This window comes from Mustela putorius, unplaced genomic scaffold (assembly GCF_011764305.1).
Source record: "Mustela putorius furo isolate JIRA1106 unplaced genomic scaffold, ASM1176430v1.1 tig00002044_pilon_pilon_pilon, whole genome shotgun sequence".
Taxonomy (NCBI): domain Eukaryota; kingdom Metazoa; phylum Chordata; class Mammalia; order Carnivora; family Mustelidae; genus Mustela; species Mustela putorius.
Genome location: NW_025421931.1, coordinates 1,479 through 26,471, shown reverse-complemented (window position 1 = coordinate 26,471; position 24,993 = coordinate 1,479). Strand labels below are relative to the sequence as shown.

At 38.2% G+C, this 24,993-nt stretch overlaps 1 protein-coding gene and 1 pseudogene across 5 annotated transcripts in view; both read right to left on the bottom strand.

The window, feature by feature from the left end:
• Positions 1 to 19,986, bottom strand: part of LOC123394223 (ankyrin repeat domain-containing protein 26-like) — a 68,080-nt gene extending 48,094 nt beyond the window's left edge. For 2 of the 5 annotated variants that reach the window (XR_006608958.1, XR_006608957.1), the window contains exons 1-4: positions 17,879 to 19,984; positions 13,185 to 13,260; positions 10,595 to 10,652; positions 10,288 to 10,487 (exon numbers count right to left, since the gene is read on the bottom strand). Coding sequence is in view for 2 of the 5 variants with exons in the window: in XM_045087983.1 (XP_044943918.1) it covers positions 10,288 to 10,487; positions 10,595 to 10,652; positions 13,185 to 13,190 (264 nt within the window). In the remaining 3 variants the exon portion in view is untranslated. Of the gene's footprint in view, positions 1 to 10,287; positions 10,488 to 10,594; positions 10,653 to 13,184; positions 13,261 to 17,878 lie in introns of all 5 variants that reach the window. The other 3 variants (XM_045087983.1, XM_045087982.1, XR_006608959.1) reach the window with 2 other exon arrangements.
• LOC123394224 lies at positions 16,146 to 17,872 on the bottom strand (annotated as a pseudogene).
• Positions 19,987 to 24,993: the final 5,007 nt, after the last annotated feature.

Genomic DNA, 24,993 nt, shown 5'->3' with positions numbered 1-24,993 from the left:
AAAATAGTGAATGGAGAGAGTGACTGAATGTGGTGATTTTTTTCTTTTTTTTTTTTTTTTTAATATTTTTTTTAAGGTTTTTTATATTTATTTGTCAGAGAGAGAGAGCACAAGCAGGAAGAGAAGCAGGCAGAGAGAGAAGCAGACTCCTCGCTGAGCAAGGAGCCCAATGAGGGACTCAAGCCCAGAACCCCGAGATCCTGACCTGAGCTGAAGGCAGACGCTTAACTGACTAAGCCACCCAGGTGTCCCTTTTTCTAATTTAAATTCAATTAATTAACATATAATGTATTATTGGATTCAAAGGTAGAGATGCGATGTTTTTTTCTAAAAGATATAATTTATTTATATTTAGAAGGAGAGGGTGTGCATGCAGGTGGAGGGGCAGAGGAAGAGGAAGAGAGAGAATCCTCAAGTAGACTCCCTACTCAGTATGGGGGCCGACCAGGGGCTTCATACCAGGACCCTGAGATCATGACCTGAGCAACACCAACAGTCAGATGCTTAACCGAGCAAGCCACCAAAGTGTCCCTGGATGTAGTAATTTCAGGGAAGTTTGGAGTCCAGGATTTTTCCTACTTCAGTGTTTCAGTGGTGCTATCTACTAGGATGGGGAAAACAAATGACAGAGCAGATTACAAAAAGCCAGGGAAGAAGAAAGCATCAGAAACAATGTCTTCAATCTGGGACATACCAAATTTGAAGCACCCCAGAGCCTTGTTTTTTTTTTAAAGATTTTATTTATTTGTTTGTTGGAGACAGGGGGTACAAGTAGAGGGAGGGGCAGGCAGAGAGAGAAGCAGGCTACCCGCTGAACAAGAAGCCCAATGCAGGACTCAATCCCAGCACCCTGGGATCAAAACCTGAACCAAAGATAGATGCTTAACTAACTGAGCCACCCAGACATCCTGAAGCACCCAGAAGACTTATGAAGAAATTTCTAGACAAATACATTTGGAGTAGGAAAAATGACATTACTCATGATGTGAAAAAGATAAATATCGGGTGCCTGGGTGGCTCAGTGGGTTGAGCCTCTGCCTTCAGCTCAGGTCACGAGCCCAGGGTTCTGGGATCGAGCCTCGCATTGTGCTCTCTGCTCAGTAGAGAGCCTGCCTCCACTCTCTCTGCCTGCCTCTCTGCCTACTTGTGATCTCTGTCTGTCAAATAAATAAATAACATTTTATTAAAAAGATTAATAAAGATTTAACTGCAAAACACCAAGATTTTGTAGGAATACTCATTTTTGAAAATTAATCTTAAAAGATTTGTATTATATAAAAGAAATAATAGGATTTTAAAATTCTGAGGCATTTTTAAGTACTACTATGATATATGAGAAAAATATAAAACTCTATTTTAAAATTCACATCATTTTCTTATTCCACTGCGAACAGCATATTTCACCAGTAGGTAATGACCAGAGAAAGAATCTAATATTAAAAAATAATCATGATCGGGGCGCCTGGGTGGTTCAGTGGGTTAAGCCTCTGCCTTTGGCTCAGGTCATGGTCTCAGGGTCCTGGGATAGAGCCCCGCATCGGGCTCTCTGCTCGGCAGGGAGCATGGTTCCCTTCCTCTCTCTCTCTCTGCCTGCTTCTCTGTGATCTCCATCTGTCAAATAAATAAATAAAATCTTTAACAAATAATAATAATTATGATCATCCAAGTTGAAGGTTTTAAAGTCTCCAAATACATGTGTCATTATCAAGCAGGACCCAATATTCACATGAGGAAAGAAGAAAGGGACATAAATAAATTTAAAAAAAAAAATCACCAGCATTTCTGGATTTCAGATATGAAAGAATTCACATGTTAAATTTAACAACTATGGAGCTCCTGGCTGGCTCAGTGGGAAGAGAGTGTGACTCTTGATCTCCATGCTGGGTATAGAGATTACTTAAAATTTTTTAAATTTAAAAAGAACCCCCCAAAACTAATAGCTATGAATACTAACGTTTCCTGATAATATAAAATGTATCCACTGTTGGAGATATTTGAAAAAGTAAAAATCATCTTCCAGAAATAATTCTGTATACTCTGTTAGCAACCTTTGCTTCCTTATGATTCTATAATGACAACTAGTTCATATTAGGAAAAAAACCATAAATTGTTAGTTTATTCATTTGATCTGTGTGCATGTGTCTATTGCAGATACAATTAAAAATAAATCAGAATCAAAAAACAAGATGTTAGGGGCACCTGGGTGGCTTAGTGGGTTAAAGCCTATGCCTTCAACTAAGCTCATGATCCCAGGGTCCTGGGATTGAGCCCCACATCAGGCTCTCTGCTGAGCAGGGAGCCTGATTCCCCCCACTCCTCTCTCTGCCTGCCTCTCTGCCTACTTGTGATCTCTGTCTGTCAAATAAATAAATAAAATCTTTAAAAAAATTATATTTTTTCTTTAAGAGTGTTGCACCTTAAAATTTATTTCATTTAATGGATAAAGATTAAGAACCTCACTTACATAGTCATAAATTTCAGTTTTGAGTAATGAAAAGACTACGTAAGGTGTTTACTTCTCTCCTCTCTTTATTCTCAAAAAGATCTAAAACTTTCCAAGATTACACCACACAGTACATAAATTAGAAGCCACAAGAAAGAGCACCTGGTTGGCTCAGTTGGTTAAGCATCTGCCCTCAGCTCATGAAGGTCATGATCCCAGGCTCATGGGATCAAGTCCTTCATCAGGCTCCCTACTCAGTAGGGAGTCTGCTTCTCCACTGCCCCTCCCCCTGCTCTTGTACTCTCTCTCACACACACAGAAAAATAAATAAAATCCAAGATGCCCTTCAAAGGACGAATGGATAAGGAAGATGTGGTCCATATACATTATGGAGTATTATGCCTCCATCAGAAAGGATGAATACCCGACTTTTGTAGCAACATGGACAGGACTGGAAGAGATTATGCTGAGTGAAATAAGTCAAGCAGAGAGAGTCAATTATCATATGGTTTCACTTATTTGTGGAGCATAACAAATATCATGGAGGACAAGGAGTGTTAGAGAGGAGAAGGGAGTTGGGGTAAATTGGAAGGGGAGGTGAATCATGAGAGACTATGGACTCTGAAAAACAATCTGAGGGATTAAAGTGGCAGGGGGGTGTGGGAGGTTGGGTTACCAGGTGGTGGGTATTATAGAGGGCACGGATAGCATAGAGCACTGGGTTGGTAAAAATAATAATGAATACTGTTTTACTGAAAATAAATAAATTGAAAAAATTTTAAAAAAAGGATAATGGCCAAAATTCAAAATTCATAATAAATCTGATTAAGGCCTAAAACAGATTTCACTTTGCATTATCTATAAACACAGGATTTGCTAAATTACATATACAATATAACACTTTATCAACTGAAAAGTAAGAATAAAATTTTCCTCCACTTCTTCATAGAAATAAGCTGTAATCATTCAGAGGAGTGAGCATTTTTTTTATTACCTGACTCCGTTTTCTTAATTGACACTTGAAATGATTTCTACCATATTTTATTTTATTTTATTTTTTTAATTTTTTATTTTTATAAACATATATTTTTATCCCCAGGGGTACAGGTCTGTGAATCACCAGGTTTACACACTTCACAGCACTCACCAAAGCACACACCGACCCCAATGTCCATAACCCCACCCCCCTTCTCTCAAGCCCCCTCCCCCCAGCAACCCTCAGTTTGTTTTGTGAGATTAAGAGTCACTTATGGTTTGTCTCCCTCCCAATCCCATCTTGTTTCATTTATTCTTCTACCCACTTAAGCCTCCATGTTGCATCACCACTTCTTCATATCAGGGAGATCATATGATAGTTGTCTTTCTCTGCTTGACTTATTTCGCTAAGCATGATACGCTCTAGTTCCATCCATGTTGTTGCAAATGGCAAGATTTCATTTCTTTTGATGGCTGCATAGTATTCCATTGTGTATATATACCACTTCTTCTTGATCCATTCATCTGTTGATGGACATCTAGGTTCTTTCCATAGTTTGGCTATTGTGGACATTGCTGCTATAAACATTCGGGTGCATGTGTCCCTTTGGATCACTACATTTGTATCTTTAGGGTAAATACCCAATAGTGCAATTGCTGGGTCATAGGGCAGTTCTATTTTCAACATTTTGAGGAACCTCCATGCTGTTTTCCAGAGTGGCTGCACCAGCTTGCATTCCCACCAACAGTGTAGGAGGGTTCCCCTTTCTCCGCATCCTCGCCAGCATCTGTCATTTCCTGACTTGTTGATTTTAGTCATTCTGACTGGTGTGAGGTGATATCTCATTGTGGTTTTGATTTGTATTTCCCTGATGCCGAGTGATATGGAGCACTTTTTCATGTGTCTGTTGGCCATCTGGATGTCTTCTTTGCAGAAATGTCTGTTCATGTCTTCTGCCCATTTCTTGATTGGATTATTTGTTCTTTGGGTGTTGAGTTTGCTAAGTTCTTTATAGATTCTGGACACTAGTCCTTTATCTGATATGTCGTTTGCAAATATCTTCTCCCATTCTGTCAGTTGTCTTTTGATTTTTTTAACTGTTTCCTTTGCTGTGCAAAAGCTTTTGATCTTGATGAAATCCCAGTAGTTCATTTTTTCCCTTGCTTCCCTTGCCTTTTGCGTTGTTCCTAGGAAGATGTTGCTGCGGCAGAGGTCGAAGAGGTTGCTGCCCGTGTTCTCAAGGATTTTGATGGATTCCTTTCGTACATTGAGGTCCTTCATCCATTTTGAGTCTATTTTTGTGTGTGGTGTAAGGAAATGGTCCAATTTCATTTTTCTGCATGTGGCTGTCCAATTTTCCCAGCACCATTTATTGAAAAGGCTGTCTTTTTTTTTTCCATTGGACATTCTTTCCTGCTTTGTCGAAGATTAGTTGACCATAGATTTGAGGGTCTATTTCTGGGCTCTCTATTCTGTTCCATTGATCTATGTGTCTGTTTTTGTGCCAGTACCATGCTGTCTTGATGATGACAGCTTTGTAATAGAGCTTGAAGTCCGGAATTGTGATGCCACCAACGTTGGCTTTCTTTTTCAATATCCCTTTGGCTATTCGAGGTCTTTTCTGGTTCCATATAAATTTTAGCATTATTTGTTCCATTTCTTTGAAAAAGATGGATGGTACTTTGATAGGAATTGCATTAAATGTGTAGATTGCTTTAGGTAGCATAGACATTTTCACAATATTTATTCTTCCAATCCAGGAGCATGGAACATTTTTCCATTTCTTTGTGTCTTCCTCAATTTCGTTCATGAGTACTTTATAGTTTTCTGAGTATAGATTCTGTGTCTCTTTGGTTAGGTTTATTCCTAGGTATCTTATGGTTTTGGATGCAAGTGTAAATGGGATTGACTCCTTAATATCTCTTTCTTCTGTCTTGCTGTTGGTGTAGAGAAATGCAACTGATTTCTGTGCATTGATTTTATATCCTGACACTTTACTGAATTCCTGTATAAGTTCTAGCAGTTTTGGAGTGCATTCTTTTGGGTTTTCCACATATAGTATCATATCATCTGCGAAGAGTGATAATTTGACTTCTTCTTTGCCGATTTGGATGCCTTTAATTTCCTTTTGTTGTCTGATTGCTGAGGCTAGGACCTCTAGTACGATGTTGAATAGCAGTGGTGATAATGGACATCCCTGCCGTGTTTCCTGACCTTAGCGGAAAAGCTTTCAGTTTTTCTCCATTGAGAATGATATTTGCGGTGGGTTTTTCATAGATGGCTTTGATGATATTGAGGTATGTGCCCTCTATCCCTACACTTTGAAGAGTTTTGATCAGGAAGGGATGTTGTACTTTGTCAAATGCTTTTTCAGCATCTATTGAGAGTATCATATGGTTCTTGTTCTTACTTTTATTGATGTGTTGTATCACATTGACTGATTTGCGGATGTTGAAACCAACCTTGCAGCCCTGGAATAAATCCCACTTGGTCGTGGTGAATAATCTTTTTAATGTACTGTTGAATCCTATTGGCTAGTATTTTGTTGAGTATTTTCGCATCTGTGTTCATCAAGGATATCGGTCTATAGCTCTCTTTTTTGGTGGGATCCTTGTCTGGTTTTGGGATCAAGGTGATGCTGGCCTCATAAAATGAGTTTGGAAGTTTTCCTTCCATTTCTATTTTTTGGAACAGTTTCAGGAGAATAGGAATTAGTTCTTCTTTAAATGTTTGGTAGAATTCCCCCGGGAAGCCGTCTGGCCCTGGGCTTTTGTTTGTTTGGAGATTTTTAATGACTGTTTCAATCTCCTTACTGGTTATGGGTCTGTTCAGGCTTTCTATTTCTTCCTGGTTCAGTTGTGGTAGTTTATATGTTTCTAGGAATGCATCCATTTCTTCCAGATTGTCAAATTTATTGCCGTAGAGTTGCTCATAGTATGTTCTTATAATAGTTTGTATTTCTTTGGTGTTAGTTGTGATCTCTCCTCTTTCATTCATGATTTTATTTATTTGGGTCCTTTCTCTTTTCTTTTTGATAAGTCGGGCCAGGGGTTTATCAATTTTATTAATTCTTTCAAAGAACCAGCTCCTAGTTTCGTTGATTTGTTCTATTGTTTTTTTGGTTTTCTATTTCATTGATTTCTGCTCTGATCTTTATGATTTCTCTTCTCCTGCTGGGCTTAGGGTTTCTTTCTCTGTTCTTTCTCCAGCTCCTTTAGGTGTAGGGTTAGGTTGTGTACCTGAGACCTTTCTTGTTTCTTGAGAAAGGCTTGTACCGCTATATATTTTCCTCTCAGGACTGCCTTTGTTGTGTCCCACAGATTTTGAACCGTTGTGTTTTTTCATTATCATTTGTTTCCATGATTTTTTTTCATTCTTCTTTAATTTCCCGGTTGACCCATTCATTCTTTAGAAGGATACTGTTTAGTCTCCATGTATTTGGGTTCTTTCCAAACTTCCTTTTGTGGTTGAGTTCTAGCTTTAGAGCATTGTGGTCTGAAAATATGCAGGGAATGATCCCAATCTTTTGATACCGGTTGAGTCCTGATTTAGGACCGAGGATGTGATCTATTCTGGAGAATGTTCCATGTGCACTAGAGAAGAATGTGTATTCTGTTGCTTTGGGATGAAATATTCTGAATATATCTGTGATGTCCATCTGGTCCAGTGTGTCATTTAAGGCCTTTATATCCTTGCTGATCTTTTGCTTGGATGACCTGTCCATTTCAGTGAGGGGAGTGTTAAAGTCCCCTACTATCATTGTATTATTGTTGATGTGTTTCTTTGATTTTGTTATTAATTGGTTTATATAGTTGGCTGCTCCCACATTGGGGGCATAGATATTTAAAATTGTTAAATCTTCTTGTTGGACAGACCCTTTGAGTATGATATAGTGTCCTTCCTCATCTCTTATTATATAGTCTTTGGCTTAAAATCTAATTGATCTGATATAAGGATTGTCACTCCTGCTTTCTTCTGATGTCCATTAGCATGGTAAATTCTTTTCCACCCCCTCACTTTAAATCTGGAGGTGTCTTCGGGCTTAAAATGTGTTTCTTGGAGGCAACATATAGATGGGTTTTGTTTTTTTTATCCATTCTGATACCCTGTGTCTTTTGACAGGGGCATTTAGCCCATTCACATTCAGGGTAACTATTGAGAGATATGAATTTAGTGCCATTGTATTGCCTGTAAGGTGACTGTTACTGTATATGGTCTCTGTTCCTTTCTGATCTACCACTTGTAGGCTCTCTCTTTGCTTAGAGGACCCCTTTCAAGATTTCCTGTAGAGCTGGTTTGGGTATTTGCAAATTCTTTCAGTTGTTGTTTGTCCTGGAAGCTTTTAATCTCTCCTTCTATTTTCAATGATAGCCTAGCTGGATATAGTATTCTTGGCTGCATGTTTTTCTCGTTTAGTGCTCTGAAAATATCATGCCAGCTCTTTCTGGCCTGCCAGGTCTCTGTGGATAAGTCAGCTGCCAATCTAATATTTTTACCATTGTATGTTACAGACTTCTTTTCCCGGGCTGCTTTCAGGATTTTCTCTTTGTCATTGAGACTTGTAAATTTTACTATTAGGTGACGGGGTGTGGGCCTATTCTTATTGATTTTGAGGGGCATTCTCTGAACCTCCTGAATTTTGATGCTCGTTCCCTTTGCCATATTGGGGAAATTCTCCCCAATAATTCTCTCCAGTATACCTTCTGCTCCCCTCTCACTTTCTTCTTCTTCTGGAATCCCAATTATTCTAATGTTGTTTCGTCTTATGGTGTCACTTATCTCTCGAATTCTCCCCTCGTGGTCCAGTAGCTGTTTGTCCCTCTTTTGATCAGCTTCTTTATTCTCTGTCATTTGGTCTTCTATATCACTAATTCTTTCTTCTGCCTCATTTATCCTAGCAGTGAGAGCCTCCATTTTTGATTGCACCTCATTAATAGCTTTTTTGATTTCAACTTGGTTAGATTTTAGTTCTTTTATTTCTCCAGAGAGGGCTTTTATATCTCTCGAGAGGGTTTTCTCTAATATCTTCCATGCCTTTTTCGAGCCCGGCTAGAACCTTGAGAGTTGTCATTCTGAACTCTAGATCTGACATATTACCGATGTCTGTATTGATTAGGTCCCTAGCCTTCGGTACTGCCTCTTGTTCTTTTTTTTGTGTTGAATTTTTACGTCTTGTCATTTTGTCCAGATAAGAGTAAATGAAGGGGCAAGTAAAATACTAAAAGGGTGGCAACAACCCCAGGAAAATATGCTTTAACCAAATTAGAAGAGATCCAAAATCGTGAGTGGGGAGAAAGGGGATAAAAAAAGAGGTTCAAAAAGGAAGAGAGAAAAAAGAAAAAAAAAAAAAAAAAAAAAAGAAAAGAAAAGAATTTTTAAAAAAGAAAACACCTAAGAAAAATGTAAAAAATATATATATATATATATTAGATAAACTAGTAAAAAATCGTTAAAAAAGAAAAAAGGTAACAGTTAAAAAAAAAAAAAAAAAAATTTACCCGAAGGCGAGAAAAAAAAAATGAAAAAGAAAAAATTAAATTAACTGCAAGACTAAAAAAAATCACAGGAAAAAAGCCATGAGTTCCGTGCTTGGCTTTCTCCTCCTCTGGAATTCTGCTGCTCTCCTTGGTATTGAAACCGCACTCCTTGGTAGGTGAACTTGGTCTCGGCTGGATTTCTTGTTGATCTTCTGGGGGAGGGGCCTGTTGTAGTGATTCTCAAGTGTCTTTGCCCCAGGCGGAATTACACCGCCCTTACCCGGGCCGGGGTGAGTAATCCGCTCGGGTTTGCTTTCAGGAGCTTTTGTTCCCTGAGCGCTTTCCGTAGAGTTCCAGAGGACGGGAATACAAATGGCGGCCTCCTGGTCTCCGGCCCGGAGGAGCCGAGAGCCCAGGGCCCCACTCCTCAGTGCGCCCTCAGAGAACAGCGCCCAGTTACTCCCGTCTGCCTGACCTCCGGCCGCGCTCCGAGCTCACCGAGCCTGCGACCGGTTCAAGGTAACACGGAGCTGCGAGATTACTGTCGGCTCTGTCTCTGTAGCCGGCTTTCCCGTTCCAATACCCGCAAGCTCTGCGACACTCAGACACCCCCGATCCTTCTGTGACCCTGCGGGACCTGAGGCCACGCTGACCCCGCGTGGGCTTCGCCCCGGTTTAGCCTCTGGAGCGATGTCCCTCAGCGGAACAGACTTTTAAAAGTCCTGATTTTGTGCGTGGTTGCTCCGCAGATTGCCGGGAGCCGGCCCCTCCCCCCGGGGTCTATCTTCCCGTCGCTTTGGATTCACTTCTCCGCCGGTCCTACCTTTCAGAAAGTGGCTGATTTTCTGTTTCCAGAATTGCTGTTCTTCTTCTCTTCGATCTGCCGATGGATTTTCAGGTGTTTGCAATCTTTAGATAAGCTATCTAGCTGATCTCCGGCTAGCTGAAGCAGTCTCAGCTTGCTACTTCTCCGCCATCTTGACTCCTCCCCCGATTTCTACCATATTTTATAATGTAGAGTATCTGCTCTCCCGTAGCCCCACAACTGCTATTGTGTTTTTATAATAATCTCTCTGAGCTTTGCAAGCTTTACAGTCATCTAGCCCTTCTTAAATGAATTCTTTCCCTTCACCTCCTCCCTCATCTTCATATTCCATCTATAGCTGTTCTTTCCAGTTGCTCTGTAATTCTTTCCTCCCATAATGGCATACCTAAGAACTGTTCACTCCCACCAGACTTTATAAATCTCAATCCAATTACCTCTCTTCCAGTATGACACTGCTTTCTCTTATGATCTTGAGGACTTCCCTTTCTTCCTAAGATTCTTTTCATTAGAAGGATCAAGACAATAAAATATGAACAGGGAAAAAGTTTAAAATGAAACAACTTACCTTTGTAAGACCAAGGCCTAACGATGTGAAAGGAGGTTTTAGAATAGAATCAGGCGATGGCAAAGCAGGAGGAGAAGAGTCACAGATGTCACCAGATGGTTTGGAAAAAACACCAACTGTATCGTCACATTTGTTTTCAGAATTATCATGCTCAGATAAAGTTTTATCTCCCGGTGATAGAAGGCCAAGTTCTATTTCCACTTAGTAAAAAAACAAAATAAAGAGTATATGAAAATATCTGTAATTTCAAGTTACTAACACAAGAATGGACAAAAATCAGTGCATAACAAGTCTTCAAACAGCTTACATTTCTTGAAAAGCTGAGAAGCATTCATTAGTTTTCTTAAGTTTGGTTTTGGGGTATTCTAGAAAAGAAATTAATAGTATTAAGGATTACAAATAACACATTTGGTAAAATAATTATAATATTCACCATTGTCAAATGAGCACCATTACACAAAGAACATGGGTTTTGGAATCATTCACATGTAGATTCAAATCTCAGTTCTGCCATTTACTAGCCTACATTTTCTCCTGGGGTGAGGATTAGGAGAGATGTGTGTGTTCCAAAATTCATTGTTTATGCACCACACCCAGTGCTCCATGCAATACGTGCCCTCCTTAAAACCCACCACCAAGCTCAACCAACCTCCCATGCCAGCCCCTACAAAAACCCCTCCAATTGTTTTTCAGAGTCCATAGTCTCTCATGGTTCTTCTCCCCCTTCCAATTTCTCTCAACTCCCTTCTCCTCTCCATCTCTCTATGTCCTCCATGTTATTTCTTATGCTCCACAAGTAAGTGAAACCATATGATAATTGACTCTCTCTGCTTGATTTATTTCATGTAGCATAATCTCCTCTAGTCCCATCCATGTTCATACAAAAGTTGGGTACACATCTTTTCTGATGGAGGCATAATACTCCATAGTGTATATGGACCACACATCTTCTTTATCCATTCAACCGTTGAAGGGCATCTTGGTTCTTTCCACAGTTTGGCAACTGTGGCCATTGCTGCTATGAACGTTGGGGTAAAGATGGCCCTTCTGTTCACTACATCTGTATCTTTGGGGTAAATATCCAGCAGTGCAACTGCAAGGTCATCGGGTAGCACAGTTTTCCAATGTGGCTGCACCAACTTGCATTCCCACCAACACTGTAAGAAGTTTCCCCTTTCTCCACATCTTCTCCAACACTTGTTGTTTACTGTCTTGTTGATTTTGGCCATTCTAACTGGTGTAAGGTGGTATCTCAATGTGTTTTTGCTTTGAATCTCTCTGATGTCTAATGATGATGAACACATGGAACTGGCACAAAAAGAGACACATAGACCAGTGGAACAGAATAGAGTCCATATATGGACCCTCAACTCTATGGTCAAATAATCTTCAACAAAGCATGAAAAAAAATATACAGGAGAAAAAAGATAGACTCTCTATCTAAAATTCTAAGCTCACAATTAAAGAATAGTAAAAAATAGATTGTAACCTTCTGTCTCATTTATTTCCTCAACATAATTCATTTGCACTTATACATCCTAAACATGAAGAGGGAATATAAATTTTTAAATTATGTATTTCAAAAATTTTTTATATTTAATTATGACATATTATGCACATTACATTATTTATATAACATTCCATTATACAGAATTCCATCTGTCTGCTCATTAATTCACATTCAAAAAATATTAAAATTGCTTCTTCAAGCAAGCTTTTATTCTAGGTGTTCCAGGAGATGCACAATTATGTTTCCTAAAATCCAATAGCTTATAATGATGCAGGAGCTTTTTATTTTATTTTATTTTAAAGATTTTATTATTTTTTTGTCAGAGAGAGAGAGAGAGAGCGAGAGCGAGCACAGGCAGACAGCATGGCAGGCAGAGTCAGAGGGAGAAGCAGGCTCCCTGCGGAGCAAGGAGCCCGATCTGGGACTCGATCCCAGGACACTGGGATCATGATCTGAGCTGAAGGCAGCTGCTTAACCAACTGAGCCACCCAGGCGTCCCATGATGCAGGAGCTTTAACATGAATATTTAAATAAATATAAAGTGACTAAAAGTTTGAATCTTAGAATCTGATACTAAGATTATGAGTAGATATTTTTGAAAAACTGTAATATAAAAGATTTCTGAAATTAGACATTTTACCATATGGGTATGAAAAGCCTCTGCTTCTAGTGTTAATTATTTTTTTAGGCAAAACGTGTATTCTTCACTTAGATAAAGAGTTTTAACTAAACTCTTTATGGAATTATTTTGAAAACACAGTAGAATGTGTTAAGTAGAATTTAAATTTCTAAATTTCCACAATTTCCAATCTTATTTTGGTCTAAATGTAGAACAAGGGAAAGAAATAGCAAAAAAAAAAAAAAAAAAAAAAAAAAAAAAAAAAAAAAAAAAAACCTACTTTCATAAAACTGTATGCTACCAAAATAAAAAATGTCCAAGAAAAAACAATCTGTAATAAATAACTGGGTCCACTAAAGATTCATTTAGGAATGAGTATTATAAAAGTCATGTTAGAAGAAAAGAAAAAGAGAGATAAAGAGAAAAAGAGAAAGGAAAAGAAAGAAAAGTCATGATAAGATAATTTAAAACTCACAGTAAGAATCCTTATCCTTGACCAAATGTCGTATTTCCTCCATCATGGGAAAGCTTTTCCCGATATCATTTTCCTGTCATTATATATTTCCAGCCCATTTTTTCTAACTTTGATATTTAACAGAGTTAAAAAAAATTCAACTTGTCATATTTCTATCAAGTGGTTTGTTCTGACCAACTTTCCACTTCAAACATAAAATGATGATAGGCAGGCCACTGCTAAGTTTTAAGAGAAAATAATACACAAGACTAAATTCAGAGCAGAAAAATTAATTTCACAAGAGAGTATATTACCTTCATATTGAAACTTAAGTCTTCATCATCTGATGTAGGCCATGAAGCATTATCATCACCAGGTTTAACGGAAATACTTTAGAGCAAAAATATACAACAAAAACAAGTTAATGAAAAAAAAAATCAAGTGAAAGGTCATCTATTTATTTATTGAATGAAGTTTCTTGATGTAATTGAACTTTAGCCTCTGTTTTTGTTATTAAGTTTTTATTTTAATTCCAGTATCACACAGTGCTGTATTAGTTTCATGTATACAATATAATGATATGGTAATTCCATCACCCAGCGCTCAGCACGACAAGTGCATTCCTTAACCCTTAGCTCCTATTTCACCTGTTTCCCTACCCATCTCCCCTCTGGTAACCATCAACTTGTTCACTATGGTTAAGAGTCAGTTTCTTGGTTGTCTGTCTCTCGCTTTTTGTTTTTTTTTTTTTTTCTTTGCTCATTTCTATTGTTTCTTAAATTCTACATATGAGTAAAATCATATGGTATTTGTCTTTCTCTGACTTAACTCCACTTAGAACAATACTCTCTAGTTCCCTCTATTTCACTGAAATGGCAAAATTTCATTTTTTCTATGGCTGAATATTCCATTGTATATATATGTGCCACTTCTTTATCCATTCATCTCTCAATGGACACTCGGGCTGACTATTGTAACTAATGCTGTAGTAACCATAGGGGTACATGTATCCATTCAAATTGGTATTTTCCTATTTTGGGGCATAAATACCCAATAGTGTGATTACTGGATTGTAGGGTAGTTCAGTTTTTACCTTTTGGAGGAAACGCCATACTGTTTCCACAGTGGCTGCATTAGTTTGCATTCACACCGATAATCCAAGACGATTCCTTTTTCTCCACATACATGCCAACATTGTTATTTATGTTTTTTATTTTAGCCATTCTGACAGGTAGGCAGTGGTATCTCATTGTAGTTTTGATTTCCATTTCCCTGAAGCTGAGTGATGCTGAGTATCTTCTTAGGTGCCTGTTGGTCATTGTGTGTTTTCTTTGGAAAAATGTCTGTTCATGTCTTCTGATAATTTTTAAATTGGGTTGTGTTTTTGGTGCTGAGTTCTATCAGTTCTTTTTATTTGTATACTAACCCTTTATTGGCTATGTCATTTGCAAATATCTGCTCCTATTCCATAGGTTGCCTTTTCATTGTGTGGACTGATCCCTTCACTGTGTAAAAGCTTTTGATTTTGACGTAGTCCCAACAGTTTGCTTTGCTTTTACTGCTCCTGAGGCAAGAGCAGTAAAAAAAGCAAAAATAAACAGAAACAGACCCAGAAATACAGAGAATTCTGTATCACCCGAAGAGAATGGGGTGGGAAGATGGACAAAATGGGTAAAGGGGAATGGGAGGTTCAAGATTCCAGTTACAGTAAGTCACAGGGATACAAGTACAGCATAGCCCTACAACAAGTGCAGGGCTCAGTGGTACCCTCCAAACTTTTAAATCTTTAGCCTATGAAAGCAGATTCCCAAAACAAGCACAGCATCAAATGATCAAGAGTAGAAGCCATTTCCTGCTCCTGGATGACAAGCTAAACTGAAAGTCATCCATGTAATCATCTCAATGTAGACATGTTACCAACTACCCAAATGAAGTCTGTTACTGATTTGACAGCCAGTCCTAGCCCACCAAACCCTACAAGTACATGGGAAGGACATCAGAGTATTAGAAAAAGAGGTGGAGTGAGGAGACCCCTACCTTGGGCCATATATCTGTGTGGTTCAGAATCTCCATTCCCCCATTACTCGAGAGGATCTAATCCAAGATTGGGCTGGAAGTAGTAGTAGTACAGCATTCCTATATGCTGTAAAAAGCCTTCCCTGTGGCTCAAATGATTTTAATACCTCTCAACAGAAAACCCGAAGTATGCTAGTTCATTCAATTCAACCAACCAACAAAAAAACTGCTCATGATTCTCTTGAACCCTCTATTTTAATGTGCTTTTCTAAACTCCCAATATCCCGTATCCTTCATTCCTTTCTGTGTGTGTGTGTCCCTCATTTCTGTAAGCCATCTTGATCTAACTTATAAGCCCAAATATTCTGACATCTTTTCTAAAACTCTTATTCCCATCCAACCCAGTGTCGTTATTCTTGAAACTCGACCTCTCCTGCCAATTCCTTCCTTACGCACCTTCACTGTGTTCACTAGACCCACTCCCCATCTTTCTATTATTAAAACATTCACCTATTACGATGAGGAAAAAAGGAAAAAACATGAATGTAAATCTCATTTCTGTCACTTATCATATCCAAGTAAGTCATTTTAATCTCTTTTGCATTTCAAATTCTCCATTTAAATAATCACTTGGTGAGGATGTTAAACACAGGTTGTAGTACCAGAGGGTATTTTGATTAATTCATCTCTAAGATGCCCTAAAATCATGAAATTCTATGTGCTTTTGATTTTGTCTACAGAAAAACAGAGAATACTTACCTGGAAGAAAGGGAAAAAATTGATGGAACAAAAGAAACACCAAGAAAAGCAGAGAAGAAAGAAAAAAGAAAAAAATGAGAAAAGATTGTAGAAAAGTCAAGAGAGAAAAGGAAAAAAAAATCTACAAAAAAGAAAGGCTTCAAGGAACTGGTCAAGGGACAAGTCTAAAGGGAAAACTAGACGGGGAAGTCAGTAAACAGGAATCATTTAGAAATATCCTCTAAATAGATGATAAAATTAATTAACGTATCATGGCCTACACCTAGATTACATATCCATCACTTCTGGAAAAAGCATTCATCTCAAGGAGAGCAGACATCTCTTTATCTAAGAACTTGCCTGATTAGGTCATGCTTATGTAAAAGCTATGTACTATGGCCATAGGTAATGAGAGCCATCCTAAAATCTTTGACAGTAAAAACAAGAGACTAGTTGCCACTGCACTAATTACCCCTAGTTATCACTAGTTGTCAAATATATTAGAACAAAAATGCTGGACTAACCTGGTTTCTTAGGAAAACTCTAAATCAGCAAACACATAACTAAATCTGACTTTCTGAGCTGATCTGACTAGGATCTGTACCTTAACCTCAGTGCTGCTGAGGGACAAAAGAATTGATGTGGGACTCATGCAGGCTGACAGGCAAATCGTGGGTCTACTACTCTTTTTTTTTTTTTTTTTTTACATTAAAGGATTCGTTTATATTATGATACTTCTTAAACAGAAACACAATTCAAATATAAACACACTTGTAAAACTCTTATTCTCTTAATCAAACCTTTGTTGACTACCACAATTAGCTACTAGCAGCATTTGGATGCAAAGGTTTCACTTGTGCTACTCTAGACAAGCCAAAGCAGAGACTCTGATTTGGAGACTTAACAGACACCCCTGCCAGTGGGCTCCTGCTGCTGTTGCTGCTGCTGTTGCTACTTCCAGACAGCGCTGGTGGCATCTACGTAGGTTTTCTGCTTCCAGCTGAAGGTTTGCATATTTGTAATGGTTTCCAAATGGCCTCTTCACTGATAAAGCCTTTTATGGTGAAGGTTGAGATTGATTTCAGGGCAGCTGGAGCACGGTCTCTTGAAGTCACTTCCAAAGTGACTTTGGATCACGTTTGGATTGAGGTTTCTTCTCCTTTTTTTCAAGTGGGGATTTTACTTTCACTTCTTTCTTTTTAATTTATTCCACTTTTTTTCTCCCACAGTGAAGTTTGCATCATCATCTTCACTTTCCCTAAAATCAGACTCATCCTCAGACTCTCCACCAGTGGGTTGGTTCAGAGTCGTCAGCACTACTGCCATGACTGCCTTCCGAAAGACTCTTCCTCTGCTGTACCAGAGCTTTTTTTTTTTTTTTTAATTTTTTTTTAACTATTGCTATTGTTTTTTTTTTTTAATTTTTTATTTTTGATAAACATATATTTTATCCCCAGGGGTGTACCACAGCTTTTGATGCTGCTTTTCTTTTCCCTTGAGCACCGCATACATCATCTCCCTCGGTAAGCTTATCTCAATCTAAATCATCACTGGGTACACTGCAATCGGAGAGGTGGGGAGCCTTAGTCATTATCCCAATTTCGCTGCTGCCACATTTTTTTGGTGCTTGTATCTCGAGCCTCTCCCCCATCAATGGTGACCGCTGGAAGTTCCTTCACTGATAAAGCTAGCGCCACTTCTAAGTCTCGCTGGTAAAGTTCGTCACCTATAGCCATCCTTTTTTAGGTGTTTTCTCTTGTAGTAGGATATCTTCTTTCTGGACATTCTTCAGTTTCTAGTATTAACTCCTTTGGTATTGTTCTGGGCTTCTTATTCAAAGGTGAGGTTGCAGAAACAAAGTCATCATCACATTTGAAAATTTGAAGAATTTTCAAACTGAGTAGCTGACTAGTTTCTTAGGCCTCATGGGGGGCACCATGGCACCCTCCAAGACCAAAAATTTACAGCGTTCAAGCTCTTGTTAGCAGCAGTGGCGGTTTCTGGGTCTGCTACTCTTTAACTATAGAATCATAGGTCAATTAATCAATGTTTCTGAACCACAGCTGACTAAATAATAAAAAAATAGGCTGTAACAGCACATCTAGTTTGTGATGCTATTGTAATGACTATATAATAATAAATGTCAAGCACATAATATAGTGCCTAACACACAGTAGAACTCTCAACAAATGCTTTTCTCTGCATTCCCTTGTTAACACAGAATTTGTTAAAAAAAAATCCACAAAAATCCTACCTGCTTAAAGAGTCTTCTTCAGAAGTCTTATTCGCCACTAAAGAAAAAAGCAAAGTACATTTTAAATCAACAACAGAAAAATACAGAATATTCAAATTGTAAGACTGATGTTGTATTAAAAAGTATTCTTCGGGACCAAACCTGGCAACCACACTGGAGTGAATATTAATTATACTATTGGCAGGCAGGAAACTCGCTAAATATGTTACTTTCTCCTCTACATTTACCAAATGGAAGAAAAGAATGGTATTTATTGGAATTTGATACCTACAAGTGGATGTTTATTATGACCACAATTTTAACCAAACCCTTGAGACTAACAGAAAATGGTGTCATTAGCAGAATCATCCTCATAGACTGACAAAGTCAGGATTCTTCTGGATTCTTCAGGACTTTCACTATGAGGTACAGTTAAAAGAGACTATAATTATTTTGCTGTAACACAACAGAATTTCTCCAGATCTCCAGCAGGGGCTGTTAAGTTTAGGGTGAAACACCTCATCACAAAGTTTGGTCTACAGCCACTCTACTTTGCAGCATGGCAAAACATAGCAAACAGACTCTCTCTGGCCTTATTTCCAATTGCAAGGTAAGTATGAAAGCTTTTAGCGATTTTAGTGATTCTGGTTCTATAAAGTATAACCTCTTGAGTCGACCTACTTTCATTGCTGGAGAGTCTATCTGGATCCACCTCTTAGACCAGAATGGTACCAAAGATTAGTGCTAGGTAGCAGGATATGACGTCATTGTTCTCAACCTTCCCCACTATGTGACAAACATCTGTAGAAATCACACTTTTTCAGTCTGTAAGGCATATGTCATCAGATCCTACACTGATGAACATAACCAAGGACAAAGATTATCTTGAATCACTATATTCAATTACCTCGGAATTTTAATTTTTTAAACATTGGAGAAGATATCCACTGTATGATTGCAACTGTATGACATTCTGGTAAAAGTAAAACTTTTTAAGTTAGGAGACAAGGGTTGTGACAAGGGGAACAGGCACAGCACAGAGAACTTTTAAGGCAGTGAAACTATTCTATGTGATACCACATGGTAGATACATGTCATCACACATTTGTTAAAACCCATAGAATGTACAACACCAAGAATGAACCCTGATGTAAATTATGGACTGTGGAGGATAAAGATGAGCTAATATAAATATAACAATGTACCACTGTGGTTCAGGATGTTGACAACAAGAAGGCTACACGTGTAGAGGAACATGCGGTAAATGGAAACTCTCTGTACTTTCTGCGATATTTTGCAAAGGACTTGAAAATGCTGTAAAAAATAAGGTCTATTTACTGTGAAGGAAAAAAACAAAAGGTATCCATTGAGACTGTTAAGTGTTGGTACAAACCAGGTGATTTATCAAGCATTTACTATTTGATTTCCTTCCGGGAACCATAATTTTGATATATGCTAGGGAGAAGATGCCTACATGATTATCACTTAAAGAAAACTTCAGGCACTGAGTATCTGTAAGATTCTTGTATTGGCAGACAACATCTCACACGAGTTGTCGTGATTTAATGCTGGAGGAATTAAGCACACCCATAGGCCGAGGATTCTTAGAAGCCTGCACTTGGCTTCCTCTAGACTTCACTCCATGCACCTTTTCTCTGCTGATTTTGCTTTGTATCATTTCACCGTAATAAACCGCAGGCATGCGTACAAATATGCTGAGACATGCGAGTTCCTCCAGTGAATAACCAAACCTGGGTATCATTTTGGGAGTCTCTAATACCAATGCATCATATGGAATTTTTATGATTAAGGTTGATGTTTTAAGACACGATTACAGTTAGAAGGTTATTTCACAGAATACCTTTCCTTGAATCTGTTTTTCTTAGAATTTGCCTGGGGGACTGCTGTATTTGAATCCATTTGAATAAAGGCATAAAAGGAATAGATGAAATAATGTCAGAAAATAATGTGAAACAAGCAACAATCGTATTTTAATTGGGGAAAAAAAGAGAATTCTGATGATTACCAATATGTCCTACAGTACAAAAGTTCCTATAAAAAAACTAAAAGGTCACATAAATTTTCTGCAACTAAATAGGGCTTAATTCACTTCTATTGTAGTTATGAATCGATAAGGTAAGGAATAATTATAGAAAAATATATATATATTTTATATATATAAAATATATAAAATATATAGAAAAATATATCATACACAGTATAATAACACACTATTGGTTCTAGAGGTTTTTGGTTTCCACTCATTTTCTTAATTTCTTATAGAATTAGAAACAGTTCACCTATTAAAGGCAGTTGTTGACAATCTGCTCAAAAACTCAGAAATACTACATTCAAAATGTAGGATGAGTTATCCACTCCAGCCTGAAAATAGTGGATTTGATCGTTAGAGATCAACAGAATTCATTTGGGGAAAAACAAAGTGAGTTATCTTATATACATAGATGGTTAAAAACTTGTCAATCTATTTGGCCACATATTCTTGTTAAGCCATAGTTTACCAATTTCTGAAAAAATACAAAAGCATGTCACATTAAAACTGTTATCAGGTAAAAATTTCCGATAATCCAGAAAATGCTTTCAATCTTGGCTAAACATCATCAATAACTCTGTCTCTGTGGTACAGGTACAAAGAAGTTAAGCACAAGAAACAACAAAATATGAAATACATTTTAGATGGGGTAGCCTGTTACCTTAGGAGGAAATATACATATAGTAGAAATGTGTTCCAATAGTGATAGATTCCAAGACAGTTTTCCTTAGTGCTTTCTTTACAGATGATATTCAGAAAGAAGCAGTAAAAGTAAAGATATAAGAAGAAGGCAAATTAAAGAGGATGGAGAGAGACAGCACTAACAAAAATAGTCCAGTACTGACGTTTTTTACTGACACAGAATCCCTAGCAAGTGAGAACTGGTATATTCAGCATATCACCTTATATTTCCTCCTTGATATTATACTAGTTTTCTGCAATAAAATACTTAACAGAGGTCAGTTTCTCCCAAACTGCGGGTCTGTATAAAGTATTTCTGATCAAATTTGAAACTGTCAAAAGACAGCTGCATCGTGATTCCATTTCAGAGATAGGGCCTGACAGTGGCTTCCTGCCTATTGCTTCCAGATTTTTGTCCTAGTATTCATCCACGAGAGTGTACCAGGGACTTGAAGAAAAGCTCAAGTATCTCTACACAAAACAGGTAAGAAAGACAACACTTTTCCTCACACTTGACCCCTAGGTTTTGACAATTATGGAAAAATGTTGGCCAGTCTACTCACCAGGCCAGACCATTTCCCCTTGACCCTGTCCAGGTAGATACGGCAGTTAGAAAAAATAACACTTGTTGTGTTATTTTTCCATATTTGAACACAGAATATACCAGTCACATAAATAACAGACCTTACAACTCAAAAATGGTTCTTTTGAAAAGGTTACCACCAAAGAACTTTTAAAAGTTAAATCCAACTTTTTTTAGTGGTTTTGATACAATTAATACTCCATGAAATATTTTTTTTCAAATTTTTCAACATTTCCTCTAATTCCTCTCCTAAGTTTCCCCAGCCACTTCTCAGTCTTCTCTACCAAGTCTTACACCCCTATCCATACTTTATATATTGGTATTCCCAGGCTTTGTTCACTGGCCTTCGTCTGTTTCTTTATGTTTTCGATCATGGACAAGCTCAATCTTTGTCCAAGCTATGACTTTGCCTAATAATTCTAATCAGTTTATTTCAAATCAGCACCTACAAACTTGAGGCTCTGTCTCCAGCTAGAAACTCCTAGTATTCAATTATCCAGTTACTAAAAATATTCTACATGGATATTCCATCAAATTCAACATATACAGAAAATCCCTGGTCTTCCCTATTCCCACTGCGCTCCGATAAAGTCCTACTCATTCTTCATGGCCAGTTTAAATGTTAGTGCACAACCTGGAAATATATGACTCTTCTACGATTTCTTCTTCCCCCTCCCCTTTTTTAAGATTTTATTTATTTATTTGACAGAGAGACAGCGAGAGGGGGAACACAAGCAGGGGGAGTGGGAGAGGGAGAAGCAGGCTTCCCATGGAGCAGGGACCCCAATGTGGGCCTTTATCCCAGGACCTTGGGATCATGACCTGAGCTGAAGGCAGCTACTTAATGACTGAGCCACCCAGGCATCCCCCTCTCTCCTCTTTCTACATTCAATAATCATGAAACTGTATTAACTATACTTCTTTTCTATCATTGCTTTATATTTCCCCTGCCACTGCCCTACACAAACATGACCTCTTAATTGATGACTTCCAGAAGGGGAAAAAAACCCACCAACTAGTATTGCTATTTATTAAATGAATAAAAAGTTTTTAAGCAAAACAAATGAGAAAGGTGGCACCTGGGTGACTCAGTTAAGCATCTGCCTTCACCTCAAGTCATGGTCTCAGGGTCCTGGGATCAAGCCCCATACCAGGCTCCCTGCTCAATGGGGAGTCTGCTTCTCCCTCTCCCTCTGCCCCTCTGCCCCACTTGTGCTCTCTCTCAAATAAATAAAATCTTTTGAAAAGTTTGAAATTTTTAAAAAACGAGAAAGACATAAGGCCTAGAAAAAGAACAACATTGTAAATTGAATAAATTGAGCCTCCTGACTTTTTCAGTATAGAGGAGTGAACATTTCATAATGGACTGATACTAGACTAAGGAAATATAAGCGTCCTTTATCTTCCAGTCTCTTTACATGGTTTTTTTCCAATCTATCCTCCACATGAGGGGTGACCAAACTATGGCCACAGGCCAAGTCAGACCAGTCACGTGCCTGTGCCCCCATAAAACTTTATTTACAGAACCAGATGGTTGGCTCTTGCTATTCACCTACGTATTGCTACAGCTGCTTTCACACTATAGTGGTAGTTGTAGTTGAAAAACGACAGGGCCTAAAATATTCACTATCTGGCCCTTTAGAGAAAAATCTTGGTGATCACTATTTTGTGCCACAACCAGAAGACCCTAATTCAAATCTAATCTTGTTACCCTTCTGCTTCACATTCTCCAGTGAAGTACTGCTCCATCAAGTACTGCTGGCTCCCTCCCCAATAACCATGCCATAGTCTTCATTCTTGCTGGAAAACCACAACTTTATTTGGATATTTATTGTCCCAAACACGAAGCCGCCTTACCACAGCTTCAAAAGAAAAAAAGATTATTCTAAGCTAATCACAGTACCTGGTCTACCAGTGGCTGGTTTAGGAACAAGCATGTGATATAACCTAGCTTATAAGATGTTAGAGGAAAGTTGCTGCAAGCCTCTGAGTTTTCTTCCTATTTAAAAGAAACATATAGGGGAGCCTGGGTGATTCAGTTGTTAAGCGTCAGCCTTCAGCTCGGGTCATGATTTCAGGGTCCTGGGATCCAGCCCCACATCAGGCTCCCTGCTCAGCAAGAGGCCTGCTTCTCCCTCTGCCGCTTCCCCCTGCTTGTATTCCCTCTCTGTCTGTCTCTCTCTGTCAAATAAATAAACAAAATCTTAAAAAAAAAAAAAAGAAAAGAAACATATATAAAGAAAAACAGTCCTTCCAGTCACTGGATATTGTTGCTAATTAGCCAATCAGGAAAGGACATATAAAAAAATAATGCCAACCTCAAAGCTAAAAAGAGACAACTGGGATCCTGGAGACATCACTGAACCATCAAAACAATACTGGTTCCTACCGTTTTAGTCACTGTTTGGTTTGGTTTGCTTTTTTTAGATTTATTTATTTGACAGAGAGTGAACGCGTGCAAGAGAGAGTGCACAAATGGGAGGAATGGCAGAGGAAGAGAATCGTCAAGCAGACTCCATGCTGAGCATGGAGCCCTGTGGGATGTGGGGCTTGATCTCATGACCCATGAGACTGTGACCTGAGCTAAAACTAAGAGTCAACGTGTAACTGACTAAGCCACCCAGGCGGCCCTGTTTTAGTCACTGTTATAAGTCACCTGTTATTTGCAGCTAAAAGCATTCGACCTGATACATTTCCCAAGGTCTACAGGGTAAGATCTACACCTTTCCATGGTACCGAAAAACTTTCATTAGCTTGCCTTAGCTAAGTATTCACTCATTCCAACCATTCCCATAGCACACTTTTTGCACCAGCAAAACTGAACTGCTCATAAGTGCTCCAAAGTTCACTCATACATCTGAGCGTCTGCACTGCTGTTCCCTCTGCAAAACATGTAATCTTGATGGACGTTCCTCCTGTTAAACATGGTTCTTCTGCTTATTTACCTGGCCAACTTACTACTCAGTCTGCATACTATCGACTTACATATTAAATACAATAAAAACGTAACAATGAGAATTATAAACACTAGGGGCTCTGGCACATAGTAAGCATGGAATAAACTAAATAATTAAAATAAAGTAGTAAAAATAGAGTAGATAATAAAAATGACAATGATAATAACAAACTCCTGGAGGGCAAGGATTGTGTTTTTTGAATGTCTGTATTCTACATCAGAGTGACAGTAGCTAAAAGACACTTGATAGTTATTTGCTAAGTGAACAAATGAAAATGAGTAAATTGCAAAACCGAACCAACCTACAGATTTTCTTTGATAAAAGTCTACTAAATTAAATGTTTCTTCATGCATTTCAGATTGTACAACACTAGGTGCCACATGTAGGGAGCAATGGTAGCATTTTTGTTATTGTGAACCATTTTTCTGCTTTTATTATAATCTGTTGAGCCTCAGCTGCCCCATTTGAATTTTTTTATGATAATCTCTTTACTAATGGCAACAGAGTATCGTGTTCTAACAAAATTACACTATCCGGGGGCGCCTGGGTGGCTCAGTGGGTTAAAGCCTCTGCTTTCGGCTCGGGTCATGATCCCAGGGTCCTGGGATCAAGTCCTGCATTGGACTCTCTGCTCAGCAGGGAGCCTGTTTCCCTTCCTCTCTCTGCCTGCCTCTCTGCCTACCTGTGATTTCTGTCAAATAAATAAAATCTTTTTTAAAAAAATTACACTATCATGACAATTATGCAACAAAAAGAAGAAAATATTGTTCTAATAAGGTCAACAGATCTCATTCTCTTTCAGTAGTGAGAAATGAGTAAATAGTTGTTAATGTTGAGATCTTGTTGATACAACAATATGTAAAAA